Genomic DNA, 19,137 nt, shown 5'->3' on the forward strand with positions numbered 1-19,137 from the left:
GATGCTCCTGCATCATACTCCCCATCTTCGAAAAACTCGTCCTCGAGTTTTGCCTTCGGAATTAACGCCACCTGGATCGAAAGGAACATCAATGCGCTCGATATTTATTAACTTCATGACATGGCCAAACAATTCAACAGTGCAAAACGCCTCGCGCGACTCTGAACGTACTATATCACCGGGGTCGAATGTAGCATTAGAATGGTTCGTGTTTGCTCTCGATTTTACCCATTGAACTAATTGAATCTCACGAGTCGCCTCATCCGAATCTAAACTCGTACCACCTGGGTCTGTTGGGTTGTGAGGTCTCTTTACCTCCTTCTCCCCGTCTTCAAAAAAGACTCGTCCTCGAGTCTTGAGAATGCTAAACCAGAGATTATTCGGCCCAGTTGCATGCTTACTATGTTCTGTTGAGATATTGTTCCAATCAGGCGCAATAATCAGTTCGAGAGTGTTGCTTACAAGTTCTTGTGAGCCAAGGCTATTAAATATTTGATTAATATATTTTATTTTATTCTCAAGTGCATCATGATGATATCGGTGAGACCCATCCATAGAAGTACTAGTAGGTTTAGGAGCCAAGCACTCCAGGTGGATTCCATTAGTTTCACTTTCATCATGCAAGACCTTTATATTTGGAGTGTAAATGGACGGCCCATGTGGTTGCATGGAGTCCATGCCAACCTCCAACTCGGGTAATTGATTCATATCACAAACCACCCTGACTTTTCTGTCAAAATTATTATCCATTCCCTTTTTAGTTTCCTCCAAATTAGGCCTAGTCAAATCTCCTTCCATTTGAACTCCCATATTATCAGGAAAGTTGGTGGGACTTACCATGGACGGATAATGAGACCTAGTTAGAGCCATCGAACCACCTAACACCTTAAGAGCATCACCATCTTTAACAACCGTACATTCTTCCTCATCTCCATACTTGTCATATATGGGTTGAGATGCATAGATAAAATCATCACCGTAATGATACTCCTCCCCAGAAAACTCATCTTCAGGGAAATCAATCTCGTCGTCATATTAAGGGGGATCTACCGATGAACAATACTGATTTATCGGTTCGTAGAACCAGCGTGGATGACGGCTAAACGGCTGCTGCTCTCCGTCGCCACCTTCGTCCCAGACGACGGTGATTGACTCGGTTTCCGCCTTGCGCATCTCCCGTTGTAATTTGAGATCACGGACTCATTTTCGGAGCCGTTCGATCTTTTCAAGATCGCGGACTCGTTGTCGGATTCGTTGGATCTTCATAAGATCCCATGGGTCGGAACAGACTCCACCGCTACCTCGGTTGGCAACTCTGCGAGTAGGAAATCGATCTTCTCCACGAGCACGCGAATAGAAAACACTTCTGTCGTCGCCTCGGTCGACGACTCTACGATCAAGCAAGTATTCACCACCACGTCGAGCCATTTGAGAACCAAAAGCTCTGATACCAACTGATGCATTTTCGAAAGCGATCAATGGCTCGAGAGACTCATGATTAACAAAGACGATAAAATCGAACCAAAGGTTCAAAGAACAAAGTTCTTATTAATTAAAATTCAATATCAAAAACTAAATAATACATAATCTTCAACCTTAACTTATACTAAAACAAAATGAGATAAACTTGGAAACAAGATAAACATAAAATATTAAAAGATAATACAAACCATAATTTAAATTTGCAGATGGTCCTGCATCAGAGGCAAGATTGGTTATGCAAATGGCTCGAGGACTCCCACAAGAAGTGACACCATTAGCACCGTCATCAACAACGGAAGTCCGGCATAGGAAGCGGCTTGTGAGATATTACATCAAGAACAACAACGTCAAGCCGCTAAATCTGGACACTCCAACAACACAAATTGATACAATCTATCATCCATGACCTAACAACAACCAACCAGTAGGAGATTGCACCCATGTTTATTTCAACCATGTTTCCATGTTTCCTATTTTTATGCATGCATCTTTGTTGTTTGTTTTTCCCAATTGCACGTTTCCTTTAACTTAGGCATAGTAGTGGAGTAGTGTGTGTATTTCATTTCATTTGCATTATAGCCTATAAAAAGACATTTCCATTTAGTAATGAAAAGAAGGAAAAATTGCAACAAGTTATCTTAATATTTATTTTCATTTCTTAATTTCAATCGGAGATCGCCAATCTCGAATTTGACTACTGTCACAAATAGAGAAGCAACGCGGCTCAATTCACACCAGTCTCGCCCTTCATTGCACCAAACTGAAGCCAGTATACACGAGTCCAACACAAACAATCCAGGTCACCCGTTAACCCCCATTTACAAAGACTAAACTTTGACCATAATTACATAGGAAGAGGCCGTGGTCAGAGAGGTAGAGGTAGCTTTCAGAAAGGAAGAGGCGGTGGTGGCTGATTTTCAAACTACATGGGCAACTTGGTTCAACCTAATTTTTGGTATTATGGGCCTCAATATAACGATCCACAAATGAATTGATGGACCCCTACACCCATGCCGTACCCATCATCAGGCCCATCAGCACCTCCAACCCAGTATCATCAGACCCATATGGCTACCAACCAAACCCATTACTCATCACCTGCTTTCGGTCCACAGAATTATAATGCCCTTAGCCCCAATGATATCAGTGCAACATTAAACAACATGAATCTAAATACGGGGGAAGCATATTGGAATATGGATACGGGTGCCTCATCTCACATTACCTCGGATATTGGTAAAATCAAATCCTCTGTCTTTGTCTTCGAACACTATTTTTGTCGGTAATAGCTAACGCCTACAAATTAATGGATCGCTGGTCTTAACCACTTTATGCTCACCCCTAACAGGTAGAGTGGGTCGCGTCGGGTATCAGACCAGGCAGATCCTTACTAGAGTAGGTAGGTATAGACCAATATAGAGAATATCAATTTGATTCTCGACATAACAGCGACACCGGCCAAAATTACTAATACAAAAATCATGCATAAAACAATCATAGTTGTGTGTTCCATTTATAACCTCTCCTTCAAACCTATTTCCTTTCCTTAAACTCTCCAACATGACCGATTATGCAATTAAAGATCACAGAGTTGTATTTCACATATAATGCGAGTTATTTTTAAAATGACACAGGTAAACAAAAACTACGTAGACATGTTCCTGCAATTTTCAAATTGCACATTTCAATCAACCATACTTAAAAAATTCCGACCAATAGTTGAGTTATTAACATGGTCTAAGAAGGATTAGATATTGAAAAACCTATAATTAAACATCACATAGTTGCACAAATTTCTACCAAAATTGTTCTTATTTTTCTACCCCGCAATCATTTAAAGGAGATTCAAACAAGCAAACAGCATAACCCAAAAACTATCATGACAATAACTTGCAATGCAAGTTACACATTGTTACAATTTCAAAAACTATGCAATATAATAAAACAAAAAAACAAGTCTCCTCAAAGAACCAAGATATCATCAACTATTTCATCAATCAAATAATCTAGCAACCGGGATTCGATCTCGACCCCGATTTCAAACGCTTCGACATCAAAATTGAGCCATTTTTTGTAACTTTGACTGCTCATGTCGAAGTCAACGAGCTCATCAACCATACTATCTTTCATATCTTCCCACCCTTGAATCTCTCGGTACACTTCTTGAGCTAACCGGTCGGGTTTTGTCACAACGGCTAGCCCTTTGGCCCACACCCTGCACCGCGTCTCCATGCACTCGCTCACACAATTGAACATGAGCCCGCGCCTTAACTTATGCACTTGTTCAACCGGTTTACCAACTTCTAACTGGTCAAACACGCGCGGGTTCACGAGCTTTCGAGTCTTGCCGATTGTGAAATCAACAAACATGGTCTCAATATTTGCAAGCACTTCGGTAACATAACCTGGTTCCCATTTGGTACCCGCTTGGTCCGAAGAAGCCGAGTCAAGTAACTCGGTGTCAACATCCATCGGGCTCGGTGCATCAATAATCAGGTCCCGGGCTTGAACCGAAGCCGAATTTTGCATGCAACTATCAAAAGTATATGAAGAGTTACAACTTTCGGTTATAAAAGACGGTTCGAGTACCAAGTTCGGGTTCGGTTGTTCACCGAACAAATATTTTCTATACTCGTAGTCACGAAACATCGGTTCGCGAGGATCGGATGAAGAAAGCCCGTAACTTGAATCGTCTTTGTTGATTAGGTCCAAGCCCTATAACATCACAAAGATCAAATTTAGTGTTTATAATTAAGGCTGTAAATGAGCCGAGCACGAGCGCAAGCTCGGCCCTATTCAATATCTGTTTTAAAAGCTCAAGCTTGACCCATGAGTAGTTTTTTTAATGCTTGAGCCTGGCTCGGATGAAGAGAACTCGTTTATTATTTAATAGTTAATTTATATATTTTTTAATTATTTTTTATATATCCTAATTAACTTTTATAGATTTAATTTTTATATATAACATAGCATATATTATCTAATATATACTATTTAATTATTATAAAAACATATATCTAATATACTGAGTAAAAATTATATAAATAATAGGTTCGTTAGGCTCTCGAGTCTGATAAGTAAAGCTCGGGCTTGGGATCATTTAACTTACAAGAGCTTGGCTTGGTTTGAGCTCTATTTTAAAGCTTGATCTCGGCTCCAGCTTGGCTTATTTATTAATTAACTTATATATATATTTTTAACTTTATATTCATTTTTAATAACAATTTCTAAATATCACATCATATATATTATTTCGCTACTATTATAAAAATTTAACTTGTAAATAATAATAATAATAATAATAATAATGATAATAATAACAACAACAACAACAATAATGTAACTAGCAGGCTCACAAACCGGCTTAAGTTTGATTAGTAAAACTTGGGCTCGAGCTTGCTTTTAAAAAAGCTTCTTTTTAGGCTTAAGCTCGTATGAGCTCAGCTCAATTCAAACTTTTAGCGAGCCGATCTCGAGTAGCTCAAGAGCAACTAGGTTCGTTTAGACCCCTATTTTTATAATTAGCCATATTTTAACTGCAAGAACATGTATAATGTTGATGGCATGCATACCTGATCAGGCTTGTATGAAGAAAACCTGTGACTCGAATCATCAGTAACCTCGGTTTCGGTTGCCAAAACCGAATCTTGAGACATGGGTTCGGGATTACGGTTAAGTTCCCTTAACTTTTGCTCCAAAAGGATACTTAAAGCATCACTGGTAATAGCATTATGGGTCAAAGATGTTGACTTTGAGGCATTATTGGACACGAACCCGTTGTTGGAGATCACGGGCCGTGCTATTGGAGCTGTGAAAGTAAACGAAACAACATCAGTTCGGTTACTTCGGTTATTATTACTATTGTTAGTATGATCACTTTCTTCCATAGAGCGTTTTCTTCTGGTCGTGGAGTACGGCTCCTTTTTATGGGTCGGTTTCTGGGAAACGGGCTTTCTCGGTTGTTGACCGGTTGTAGAACATGAAGATTTTGTGGTTGACTTTGTTCGGTCAACTAAGCTATTTTGTTTCTGATGGTTCTGCTTTAGTACATTTGAAGTAACATGATGTCTCGGTGGATTTCTTTCGGGGTTTGACTGAGTTTTGACCAGTTGTGCTCGGTGATTCAGTCCCTCGCGTTTTTGAACATTAGCTTTGGCTTGAAGAGCTAATGAGATTGACTTTTTTGGTTCTGAAGATTGTTGACTTTTAACATTCTTGACTTTTGTTGACTCTGTTGACCTTCGATATGGCTCGGGTATTTTGGATTTTCTAGTCAAATTCTCTATTTTATCGCGTGAAATTTTCACTTTAAACGGAACTGAAGGTGATTGTGATGATGATCCAACAAGTGGTATCTTTGATGCAGCTTCCATTATACGCGCAGGATTACTGGACGACACGAATCCTGAGCTTTTCATTGGGGATAAGAGTTTATTACGCGTGATCAGGATCGATTTAGCAGACTTTGGCGGTAAAGTTTCGGTTTGAAACTTCTCAATCGCTCTACCGGTCAACATCTTTTGAGGGTTGACTTTTACGGGTCTATAAACAGGCTCCATTTGAAAGTCAATTTGGTCAAACTCAGGGTCTTTTCGGATGTAACTTGTGGATGAATCTCTAAGTGACTGAGAGTCAAATGACGGGTTAGAATACGTGTCAGAGAAATTAACGGTCGGCAATGATTCCAATCCCATTAGTCTTGCAACGACACCAGGAGCTTTCGTGCCATAACCGTCTTCATCGGTTATTGAAGTCGCACAACTATAATCACTACTTCCTTTCATACTCATGCTACATATCATGTCATCTTCATCCATCTGTACACAATAAGAGTTGACTTTGACTTACTTTTTAAAGATCTAACATTTCATTCACAATGTCAAAACTGCAAGTATAAGAAGTACATACCACACTAAAACGAGTCATGGGCATGTTGCCATCGGTTCTCTTTGTTTGCTTCGGTTGTTCTACGTAAATGAAAAGATATGAGAATAATGTAGTTATTGTAATCATATTTGGCTCACTAGCTATATATATGAAAAGGGTTGAGATCATGCACAAATGAGTTTAAACGTGCGAAGTATACGAAATGAAGAAAAAAATTCATGCAGTGGCATTTTCGTAACTATTCTCATAATAGAGTAACTACGCTACAACAAGATACAAGTAGAGTAATAATAATTAGTTAATTACGCAACTTGTGTAATCATCATTACTCTAACTGCATCTTATTGTAGAGTAATAATAATTAATACTCTACAATAAAATTGAACTAGAGTATGACACTACAGTTTATAACTAGCTCAATTTATATTACTGTAGTTCAACTTTGCTCATTCATTTCGTACGTTTCGCATAATGAATAGCATTTATATTTGATCCTTACACCACCATATAAAAAGTTCAAATCTTTGGAGAAAAGGTGCTTCGGGTCAAACTTCCCTACATTGTTTCGAGGGTTTGACCCGTTAATCAACCCGTCCATTTTGCCACCTCTAGAGATCTTGATTTTATACCTGGTGATTCTGATTTGTTTGAAAATAACTTCTTGCGAGATTTTGCATTCCAGTCAAATAAATGGAGAAAACCACCAACATAACCGCCACCACCGCCACCCTTTGAGCCATGTTTATGAGCACCCATCTCGTTATGCACACTTTAAGAGCGGCTGCTAATAATACTTCGTACAAAAACCAAAGTCCACCTGTGAATTTCAAATTTCAATAATGTAATTCACATGAATAATGTTTTAAGGAAGATATTGTCGTCACATCAATGATTGACTTTTGTTCATAAACTCAAAACTAGTGTTTAAAAACTTAAAATTGACATAGACCCTTGTGGATTTCTGTCTTGAAATTATTTCATTAGGGATAATTTATCTAGATGAAATTTGGGCGATCGATCTTATGGCAGAAAGCTAGGCGGCCGTTGTCAATTTTGAAGTTAAAGATTAACTCGTTTGACACTAACTAGAAGCCACTATTTGACAATTTGCAATCACAACAAACACATATGCATTCAAAGTCTTCACCGTTAACTTCACACAAATACAGTCAAATTGACCACATAACAAGCAATCAGAAAACGGGAAAACTACACCAAGTTGTAAGATTACGGAGGACCGAATTGCATTCCATTCAATAGGGGATTACAACCTATAGAAATGTAAACTGGGCCCGTGGGCTTGATACTGATAAACCCTAATGATAATATATGTTCCAATATTAATCAGACAAATTATTAGACTTCACAACCACCCAAAACTTTCCTCAATCATCAAACGCAAACAAACTCAACCCCGATTCAGTAAAATCATAATCAAACTGCACGGAAAGTCCAGGATCACATAAATGATTGAATTTGCTCATAAAGTCAAAAACTTGTGAACCGCAAATGTTACTCCGACTCTACTTTACAACAAAAATACAAGACCCTTGTGGGTTTCGGTTTTGAAATCTTTTTTATTATGAATAATCAATCTAGTTAACATCCGGGCAATCGATCAGCCCGACACGAAAAAGATACCCAACGTAACGAAGTTAAAAATCAAATCTTTGGCAAACCCACAAATAAATATAAAAAATTCATCAAATTATACCAACCCAAGATCGAAAAACTTTACCTAAACACGAACTGAACAAAATCGCAGCTTGGTTTCATCAATTCAGCTTCCAGTTATCGAATTTGCAGAGATTTTGAGAGAACCCTGAAGCTTTAGTGGTGGCATTGATCTTCAATCAGAAGCTAGGTGATTAAAAAGTGTATTTTTGTTATTAATTTATTGTAATAATTATTATTATTATTATTATTATTTAATTTTGAAATGATAAAGAAATAGAATCATGGAAAATGACAAAAAAGCGATAACGTCTCTTTATTGAAGAGGGAGTGATTTCAAATTATAGATGAATCTGGTGTGTTGCGGTACACGGTATCTGACTGTTACCTCGTTAGGCTGAGGGGTGTGGGGGGCTCTAACGGGGGCGCGAGTGGGGGCTCAAGCCAATAATATTGTGACGTGTGGCAGAGAGAGAAACTGGATAAGATGGGTGTTGGAGCCCCCGCTGGAGCCCCTGGCCCTGGTGTGGAGGGGCTCCAGCAGGGGCTCCAGCTTTTTTATTTTTTTATAAATATATTCAAAAAACGTTTATTAAAAAAACTCATAAATTATTAAAAAAAACACACATTAAAAAAAAACACATTAATATCTAAAAATAAAATAAAAATTAAAGTACTAAAAAAACATTATTCTTATTCTTCGGCTTGGTCTTCTTCGATCAACCTCTTTCGGATACGTTCCTTTTGCTTTTCCATCAGCATTTGATCGACCGGATTTAGGTTACTGAAGTCTCTTGTAAGGAAGTCCAAATCTCTCATTCGACTTTTTTCCTTTTTGTCATTAGAGACCACCTCCATGGTTTTGTTGAATTTATTGAGGGATTCAACAAGATCGACGATGTTTACGGCCCCCCCCCCTCAGCCGTTTTTTTCCCCTTGGCGTCCCGTCCCAATGGCCGCCTCCTCGGCGGTGAAGACGTTTCCTCCCCCGCAATGTTTAGGTCGAATCCAACGCGGCAATCCGACCCGGCAGAAATGCTATACGCTCCAGACGAACTAGTTTTAGTCCGTTTCGGCCCTACTTCCGCATCATGATCCGGCGCCACAAGCTCAACCCACTTGGAACACCTTTTCAACCTCTCCCACAACTTTAAATCGTCCCACGTCTTCACCGTCCCATACCTCCGCAAACACTCCTGCCTCCACTATTCGACAGTGAAATTGTAAACCGCCAAATCATCACTGCCACTTGGTCTCATACGACCGGCGTTCCTATTGAAAAGATTAGTAAACAAGCCGACAAATTTTCTGATTTCGGACCACCGACCCGAAATCATATCGGCGTTTCGCTCTGTACTCCCAACGAGCGTATAGAACGTCTCCCTAACCTTTGTCCAAAAAACCTTGCTTTTTTGGTAGTCGGCTGCAAAATGAATAATTAAATTAGATTTCCAGTTAACTTTTTTATTTAACTTTTTTATTAAAAATCATTTTTAAAAACGTTAAAACAATTACCGCAACGCCGATCCTCAGAAATGACTATCCAAGCCCGACACAAGGCTTCCTTCTCATCCGATGACCACGGAGTGGTTTTCCGTTTCATCCTCGGAGTCGAAGCCGGTCCCGGCCCGTCCGTTGCAAGTTGTTTTTTCCGGAGGACGCGTCTTCTTGCTCCCGTAGCATCACCGTGTGATTCTTGTTTCTCTGGAACAACAAAGTTAGGAGACAGGTTGTATGTTGGATGGTTGAAAGCCGGATGTTTCTTGCGGCCCCGTATAAAACATCGATTGGTCTGGTGACGACCATAAATCGTCGTAACTATAATCTGAATCTAGGTTTGGGTACCAATTTCCAGACATTTTTGGGTATTATATATGAGTTTGGGATATTATATATGAGTTTGGAGATTGAAGTTGTGTTTGATATGGTTGAAATGGGTTGATTTAGGGGTATTATATAGGAGTTTTTAAAGGTTTTTTTAAAAAAAAACGGAGCTCAACGGCTCTTTTGCGCGGGCCCACCAGCTTTTCCTCTCTCTTCTCCCGCGACCACAATCACGCCTGCCTGGATTTCCGCGCTCGCGCCCCGCTCGCGCCCCGGCTCGCGCCCCGGTGGTGTGGGGTTAGCGCCTGGGGGCGCGAGCGGAGGGGCTCACGCGCCCAGGCTAGCGACCCACACCCCTCAGCCTTACATTTGATTTAAACTACGGCAGTGAAAATAGGTGTGGTGTTAAAGTTTTTAATAATGAGTCAACATATCTTGGACCATGCATTTATGGGTCAGATTTTTTGGGCCTCAACCAATTAATAGATTTTTCCTTTTTTTTTTTAACAAAAATAAAGTTGAAAAAAAAGGTTAATGAAATAGGTAATCTGAATATGCTTAATAAAAATGGTATTGTGCTAACTTATTTTGAATTTATCTTTTTATTTAGAAAAGCCTGTAGGTAACCGGGTGATTTTGTGGATAGTGAGAAAATTGAAACATGTGTGATGGGTGAAAAATTTAAAATAAATAGTTTTTCAATCGAAGAATGATGATGAAGAAGAAAAAATAAGGGGGGCATTTGCTACTAATGGTGGCTGAGGTGAATTAGGGGAGCCATGTGATTTGTTGGAGTTGTCGAAGGCATGCAAATGAAGGAACACAAATTAAGGTAAAGGCATAGGGGCGGTCCGATTTGCATGGATGGTTAGATGTGATTTTATAAATTAGGTTTTGTTTGAGTTTGGAGATGGTCGCGGATGGTGGGACAACTTAAGAAACCCATAGGTGAGAAATACATAGAGTTTGGTATTTGTTTTATATTTTGTTTTTAATTTTCAAGGGTTAGTTTGATTATTTCACATCCTGTTAAAAAAATAAAGTTGACGACAATCAGGATAAAAACTTGTCGTAATCTCTTATGATGCCCCGGAATATTTGGGTTAGGATTAAAAGATGTTGGTACTATAACCTCTTTAGTAAACTCCATCATTCTTGACAATACTTCATGAAAATGCTTATAAAATGTTTGTTTCGAGTGTTGAAATCTACGCTTAGCAACTGAAAAACGTTGATTGTGACCAAGCATCACCAAAAACATAGCAATTTTTTTCTTCAAGGGATACATGTCTACTATCTTTTAGCCAGCCTTTTAGTCTAAAATGTGTGCAAAGTCGAACAAAAGAATCACGTGACATGCATAGGAGTTCAATGCATTGTGTATCATTCCTGATGTGTGGGTGAAATATCGTGTATTAAATGAGTCATATCACATGTTTTGTGAGTTTATATGCCGGAAACACGATTACTTTGTGTGCGTTTACGATTACAAGTGTGCGGAGCTTAAAGAAGCTAAATGGAAGCATATGAGATGGAAAGGAAAGGAGGATTTTATTGTATGGAATGAGAGAGCTAGTGAAGACGAAGACGTGGCCGAAAACGGGGCATAAATCGGAGTTCGGACGAAGAAGTTACAAGAAAAATACCATGGTGGGTGACAGGCCTACCGTAGCCTAGGGTGACCCACCGTAGCCTACGATGGGGGCTGCCACCGTAAGGCAGTGAGTGTATACCGTAAGCTACAGTACCCACCGTAGCCTACGGTGGGGAGACCGTAGCCTACGGTCGTCTAGACGGAAAAAAAATCGAATTTTAGGTTTTTTGGAGCTATTTAAGGCCGGTTCAACCCTAAACCGCCTATCTTCGATATCACATCATACTTGGACGTTTTTGGAGGCTCTTCCCACCATTCTAACACGTCCTAGTCACCCGAATTATCTATGGTATCATCTATTCAAGAATCAAAGAAGCTATTCATGATGCATATGCTAGGCTAATCCACTCGTGACCATCTCCGGGTGTAGGGTTAAGTTATTCATTGGATTTTTGTTATTCTAAACCTGACTTTTGGATTATGTTTGAGTGCTTGAAAGTGTTTTTGGTAATCAATGAGATTTGAAGTTTATCAGTTAATGATTTTGGTCATCAACAATTAGGATTGAGTTCTTAGTGTCATTGGCCTAGTTATCTTTAACCATATTACTGAATTGATTCATCATTGTCTGAAAATTAACAATCAATTAGACTATTGTTTCGCCGTGTCAATCATTCGGATTAAGTTATGAGGATCAACATAGTCAAACATTTAATCTTTTGGTTTCTTGATTCAAACAATTATTATAATTCAATAGGTTTAATTAGCTGTCCAATTTACTTCAAAACCTGAAACCTGGAGATTGGTTACCCTTTTTATAATCGTTTACAAATCAAATTAATAGTCGTTTGTTCAACAATTCTTATAAACCGATTGACATCGTTTGTCCACCTAGTAGTGATTAAGTATTAGACTTGATTAGCACTTTCCACTAATTCCCTGTGGATTCGACACCTTACTTGCCCTAGCTAGTGAAGGTATTTTACAAATGTTTTTGATTGACATTTCGACATCGATCAAAATGGTGTCGTTGCCAAGGAATCAACGCGTAGAGTGCTAGTTTAGTGTTTGTTTTGTTTTTGTTTTGTTTCTAGTTTGATTTTACGTGTGGTTTGGTGTTTTAGTGTGTGCAAAGAATTCTCCAGGTTAATGCAAACAAGATATTCTCGTGAGAAGGAACCACTTCAGTTTGATCCTGAGATTGAAAAGACAGCAAAGAGGAATCGAGCATCTTAGAAAACAACTCTCAACAGAAAACCGAAAGAGGAGAACATGAGTACAAAAAACAACCAGGAACCACTGGTACACCCACCCGATTCTCAAAACCAACCATTGAACCAAGATCAACCAATCCCACAAAACAAGCCCGTATTCAACCATAATCCAAATGTGAACCGTAACAGACATTAAGTGAACCGTGGGGGTGGCAACCGGAATCGAAGACCGCAAAACCTTAACCATAATCAATCAATTCATTCGGAACCAAGGAACCGTCAAGGGCCGTTTCAATTTGCGGAAGATGATATCGGATTTGAGTTGGGTGACGAAAGGGCTGGAAATGAGGATGAGATGGAAGAGTGGGATCCTGAGCCGGAAGATGAAGAAGAATACGAGGATTACAATGGGGGTCGGTACTACGAGAGGCATCAACAACAATTCCCTTAAGATGATCGGGTACCTAACATAAATCGTCAATCGAACCAGCAACCGAGGTATCGGCAAGCACAGAGTTTGATGACGGGGTCCCGAGAGCTTTCGTTCCACCACCCGTCCGAGAGGTTCAGAGCCATTTTATTCCATAGGTGGCTACAAATCCTTTGCCAATCATTATTCCGGTGAGAAATGGAAGAACATTTTCAGTCAGGCAGAGCAGTCTAACTGGGATACCTACATTTCATGGAAAGGCCACAGAAGAACCGTATTTACACTTGAGCGATTTTAACTCAATCTGTGCAACAATCTGTAGTCAAGGATTCACTGCAGAGGAGGTAAAGATGGTTGTTTTTCAATTCAGTATGAAAGATACAGCAAAGCAGTGGTTTCTCTCGTTGCCGTCATCCAGTATTTATATGTGGCAAGATTTGGCACAACAGTTCTTAGATGAGTATTATACGCCACAAAGAACCTCAGAAGCTAGAACATCCATCAGAAATTATCAACAGCGTACATGAGAAACTTTCTATGAAGCGTTTCAGCGGTTCAAGTTGTTGTTGAAGACTTGCCCTCACCATGGCATAGCTCTGTGGAGTTGCTAAAGGCATTCCATGATGGTCTATCGTCTGACGATGTGCGAGACCTCCAATCTACCACTAATGGATCTTTTCTAACGAATGATGAACATGTGGATTGGGGGCATCTGGAGAGACATGCTTTGAATTCTAAGAGACATGCCCAGTCGAATAGGATGATAAAGAGGTCAGTGGTGAAATCAGTAGACAGTGGAAGTTCAAATGATCGGATGGTACGGTTAGAAAAGAAGCTGGATCAGTTAATGGTTGCTGGTACAAAGGAAAAAGGGAAATCGGGAAAGGCATATCCAGTTTGTGAACAATGTGGTGAGTTGGGGCACGAGGTAGCGAGTTGTGGAATTGTGGAAGAGTTGGAGGATGAAGAGGAAGAAGAGGTAAATTTTGTACAAGGAGAGAAAAGGTATAATAATAGTGGAAATATGAACTCTAACACATACCACCCAGGCCTCAGAAACCACCCTAATTTCAGCTATGGAAACCCGAATACCCAACAAAACCCAAATTTCCAGGCCACTAATCAGAGAACCAGTTATCAATCAAATCAGAGGCAGTATGGGAATGGTTCAAGTAATGGGTAAAGCGGGCACAATCAGAGAGAGTCGGGTGGCTACAACAAGAGTTATCAGAAGAATTGTCAGCAAAGTCAGGGGGTAACTCAAAGTCAAAGTTCTTTGCAAGATTCGGAAATTTTGACACTCTTGAAAGATTTGAGTCGAAGAATGGAGATTCAAGAAAAGGCAAACACCGCTAGAGACAAACGGATGATTCAATTGGCCGAGGAGTTGCCACCCTGAAGAAAGACCCGAAGAAGCTACCAAGTGACAAATTAAAGAACCCGAATCAACAAGGTAGCAGCTCAACGAATGGGAAGAACACTCACATTAACCAAGTGAGTACCCTTAGAAACGGTAAGACTTATGATAACGGGGTAAATCCACCACCCTTCATTGAGGGTGTAGTTGAAGACTTGGGGGAAGATGGTAAAAGTGATGATGATGTGGAAATCGAACCAAGAAATCAACCGATAAAATCAGTTAATAAAAATTTAAATGAATCGGTAAATAAAAAAGGAGCACTAACTACCAAGGAGGCGGGTTCAACAAGTAAAACCGTTTCGTTTTCTCAAGCGTTGGTGAACCCCGAAACATCATCATCACTTAGAAAGAGGGGCCCACAACAGGAGGAAATGTGGGAAATTTTCAAACAAGTAAAAATTAATCAACCCCTCATTGATGCTATAAAACAAGTCCCCGCGTATGCTAAGTATTTGAAGGACTGTGCACTCAAAAACGAACTCATAAAATGCCTAAACAAGTTGACTTAACTGCTAATGTGAGTTCGGTTTTGACAAGAATCCTCCCACCCAAACTTCAAGATCCGGGAACGCCAATAATACCCATTCAAGTGGGCGATTTCAAAATGACAAGGGCGTTATTAGATCTTGGAGTCGGGGTGAGCATTCTCCCGGAAAGCTTGTACGACCAATATGATTTTGGTCCACTTAGAAAAGCCGACACCACAGTGGTGCTGGCCGATTTAACACTGAAGCTTCCTAGGGGAATAGTGACTGATGTAATTGTAATGATTGAGGATTTTTATTATCCGGTCGACTTTTTGGTTCTAGAATATGTAACGGTTGACCTGAAACGCAACCAAACGTGATTCTCGGTCGGCCCTTTTGGCAACTGTGAATGCTTTAATAAACTGTAGAACCGGGGTGGTCGACATGCCCTTTGGTAATAAAAATCTTCGGCTCAATGTGTTTTCAAATGTATCTAACCCTCTGGTGAGTGATGAATACTTCGCTGCTAAAGTCATTGACGGGTTGAATCCTCACGAAAGTGAGGAAGATGCCACAGAGGAGTGCGTTATTTGTTGCATGGAATCTGTTGAGCATGTGTTGCAGTTGAAAGAGGAAAAAAGGGCAGTTGAGGCGTTCGCTGCGAGTATTGGGAAGCCACCTTGGTCTCAGCAGGTGGAGAGACTACCGGACACTATTGACTCCAAGTTAAAGCCTTTACTTGAGAGTCCACCGATAGTGGAGTTGAAGGAACTCCCAAAACATCTCAAGTATGCGTTTTTGGGAGACGGGGAGACGTTACCGGCCATCATTGCCGCGAATTTAACAAATGAACAAGAAAGGGCATTGATGGAAGTTTTGAAGAAGTATAGAGCGGCGATTGGATGGACGATAGCATACTTAAGGGGTATTAGTCCGTCTGTTGTGATGCACAACATTATCACAGACTCCGAGGTAAAGCCCGCATACGATGCACAAAGACGGTTGAATCCGAATATGCAGGAGGTTGTGAAGAAAGAGGTGCTGAAGTGGTTAGATGCGGGAATCATTTTCCCAATCTTGGATAGTACTTGGGTGAGCCCGACACAAACGGTTCCGAAGAAGGCGGGTATTCAGATAACCCGTGATGAGAGAGATGAGGAAATTGCTACCCGACCGGTAACCGGGTGGCGGATTTGCGTTGATTATCAGAAGTTGAGCGCGGCGACCTCCAAGGATCATTTCCCTTCATTGACCAAATCATCGAGAAATTATCAGGTCAGAAGTTTATTGTTTTCTAGACGGTTATTCAAGGTACAATCAAATTGCCATTCACCCCGATGACAAATATAAGACCACATTTACGTGTCCATACGGCACATTCGCATTTAGGCGAATGCCTTTTGGCTTGTGTAATGCCCCGACCACCTTTCAAAGGTGCATGATGAGTATCTTCTTAGATATGGTCGGGGATGCACTAGAAATTTTTATGGACGATTTTTCAATTTTCGGCTCATCTTTTGAACCATGCTTAAATGAACTAACGAAAGTTTTGAAAAGATGTGTGGAAACGAATCTGGTCTTAAGTTGGGAAAAGAGCCATTTCATGGTTCAAAAGGGCACTATTTTGGGTCATGTATTCTCAAGTAGGAGCATTTCTTTATTCGTTAACCCATATTAACGAATGAGAGCTATTCTTTATAAGTTAAAGTATTAATGAATGAGGAGTTCATTCGTATGGTTTAATGTAACGAATGACGCATTCGTTAACTGTTAAGTTAACGAATTTGGTCATCCCCTATATATAATCTATAAATTATTCATTAATGTAAGTTTTTCAGTTCAGTGATCATTCTCTCTCGTTACTCTGTCAAATTGTCATCTCCATAACGTATTCCAGCTTAATCGTATATCAACCAACATGTGTATCGTTGTTATCAAGATCTAGATCTGTATCCCAGGTTCTTTAAGTAGGTATCCACTTTGAGATTAGATTGGGGTAATAATCCACCAAAAACAATGAGGTTGATCGGAATGGCTAACAATAAGGAGGTTGTGATGTCAATGGACAGTCTTCGCCGTATCGCTCAGTTTGATTCATGGCCATCAAGGGAATACATCTACCCATTGGAATCTGATCTCTACCGACACCCCGATAAACACCCCACGTATGAAATGATGAAGGCGGAATTATTTAAACCGGGGATTGGTCACCAGTTGTTAAGGAATAATCTGAGGGGACAGGCAAGATTACCGTTGAGTTTGGTGATTACTAATGTTATGCCACGAATAGGGGATCGAACAAGTGTGCGGCAGTGGGAGATCCCTATTTTGTATGGGTTAATGACAGGGAAGCCAAAAATTTCGTTCCGATATTTGGTTATGATGAATATTTGAGAGGCTCGTCAATCGAAGAAGAAACTGATTATCCCACATTGCCAGCTAATAACGGATTTGCTGAAAATGAAAGGTGTCATCGGGGAAGACACACCAACTATTGAAAAAATCCACACTCCTTTTTCGATGGACCAAATGGAGAAGGAGGGACAGACGACTGAGCGAACAGAGGAGTAGTTGATTTTGAAGCATTGGGATACCAAGATGTTGCTGAAAGCATTGAAGAATAGTGATGGTGATGATGTTGTGGAAGAAGTTTATGAGCTGATGGTTCGGGGTCAGTAGTGGGGCGGCACCACGGGGTGGTGTTGAGAGTAGTCAAGCGGGTGGTTCGTTTGAGCAGCCACATTATATTCTAATTCAAGAACCGCATGTGATGTTTCAGGATGATGCACGAATGACCGAATGGCTTCAAAATTTGAGGCCAGCTGTTTATGGCGGTTGGAGTAACAAGTTCCAGTACATGTACGACCAACAGAATCGGAACGCGGAATTACAGCGTCGAGAGACTCAAAGATTGTATGACAGGATGGAGCTGTGGAACCAAACCCATGCATATAATTTTCAGTAGGAGATTAACGATAGGCACATGGACGATCTCCACAACAGGATGCCTGAAGCATGGCACACGGGGAGCCGGTGGTGGTAAACCCGCCTATGATCGATTACACTACTTTGGGTCCTTATAATGGTAGTGTCCAGTATCCACCACCGCAGCTTCACCACTCACACTGGGTTGATCCACGTGTAGATGCGGCGCGAGATTCAGGAGCAGGCAGCTCGTCGGACGCGTTTAACTTTTTTGGAGTGATGGAGACGATGCGCTCTGATGTAACGTTTAAAGTACACTAATCTCGTGTACATTTTATTTAATATTTTATTAGTTTTATTCAGTTTTGTGTAAGATTTGTATACTACTAACATATTTTTATATTTTAGGTTTTGTGTTTGAATTCCGGTGAAAAGAGGGCAAAAAAAGAGCAAAAACAAGCCGAACCGGAGAACAGACGAATCAGGAAATGAACCGGACCGAACCAGGAGAGAATCGAACCGGCTAGACTAGACCAGCCCCCCTAGGCGCCGCCCGACGGGGAAGGAGGAGCCCGCCGCGCGAACCTAAGTGTGCTGCTAACCTAAAATCTATAAAGTGCTAGGTTATTGATAAGTCTTTACTATTTAATCTTGCTAGATTTAGTTCTTCGTAAGGAGTCCGTCTAGGGTTGATTATTTATTATTGTTTATCAAATCAATTAAGTATAGTAAATTGCCTTTGATTTCCGCGCTGTAAGGTAGGATTTCGTATAAAGGAACTAAATTATAAACAATTGGGCGACCGTAAGCGAACTTGATTTTTAATACTGGTGTGCGTTAAAACTTGCTAAAATCCATAGGTTTTTCTTGAGAAGGGTCAGGGGTCCTGTTCGGGTTTTCTTATAAGTGTTTATTTTACGATCCCAGTCCATAACTAAATATTTTCCCGAGTCAATTCATTATTGAAATTTAGGGGAGTCTAGCCTAGGTCGTTTTCTCATCATCATCTTATTTTAAATAACAAACTTCGTTTTCGTTTAAATTACTTGTTTTCTTAATTAGTTTTTAATTATAGTATTAAATAGTATTTTAAATAAAAATCCCCCAAACAAATATAATTAATAAGTCGTGTTTTGTAGTCGAGTCTAATTAGCTAATAAACGTAATTTAAAGAGTCTCATGGGTTCGATATCCGGACTTACTTAGCTTTACTAGAGTCG

General features: G+C 40.1%; 2 protein-coding genes across 2 annotated transcripts; one reads left to right on the forward strand and one right to left on the reverse strand.

The window, feature by feature from the left end:
* Nucleotides 1-3,434: 3,434 nt before the first annotated feature.
* LOC143636266 (uncharacterized) lies at nucleotides 3,435-7,128 on the reverse strand. Its single transcript, XM_077103909.1, has 4 exons — nucleotides 6,999-7,128; nucleotides 6,391-6,449; nucleotides 5,055-6,299; nucleotides 3,435-4,197 (listed from the first exon to the last, which is right to left on the reverse strand). Exons 1-4 carry the CDS (start codon nucleotides 7,123-7,125, stop codon nucleotides 3,445-3,447), a joined length of 2,184 nt encoding a protein of 727 aa, XP_076960024.1. The 5' UTR covers nucleotides 7,126-7,128; the 3' UTR covers nucleotides 3,435-3,444.
* Nucleotides 7,129-15,012: 7,884 nt separating this feature from the next.
* On the forward strand, nucleotides 15,013-15,372 carry LOC143636282 (uncharacterized). The gene has a single exon (XM_077103920.1). It carries the CDS (start codon nucleotides 15,013-15,015, stop codon nucleotides 15,370-15,372), a length of 360 nt encoding a protein of 119 aa, XP_076960035.1.
* The last annotated feature ends 3,765 nt before the right edge of the window (nucleotides 15,373-19,137 follow it).

Source organism: Bidens hawaiensis, unplaced genomic scaffold (assembly GCF_021521415.1).
Source record: "Bidens hawaiensis isolate Kalapana, Puna unplaced genomic scaffold, B.hawaiensis_p1.1 tig00007857_1, whole genome shotgun sequence".
Taxonomy (NCBI): Eukaryota; Viridiplantae; Streptophyta; class Magnoliopsida; order Asterales; family Asteraceae; genus Bidens; species Bidens hawaiensis.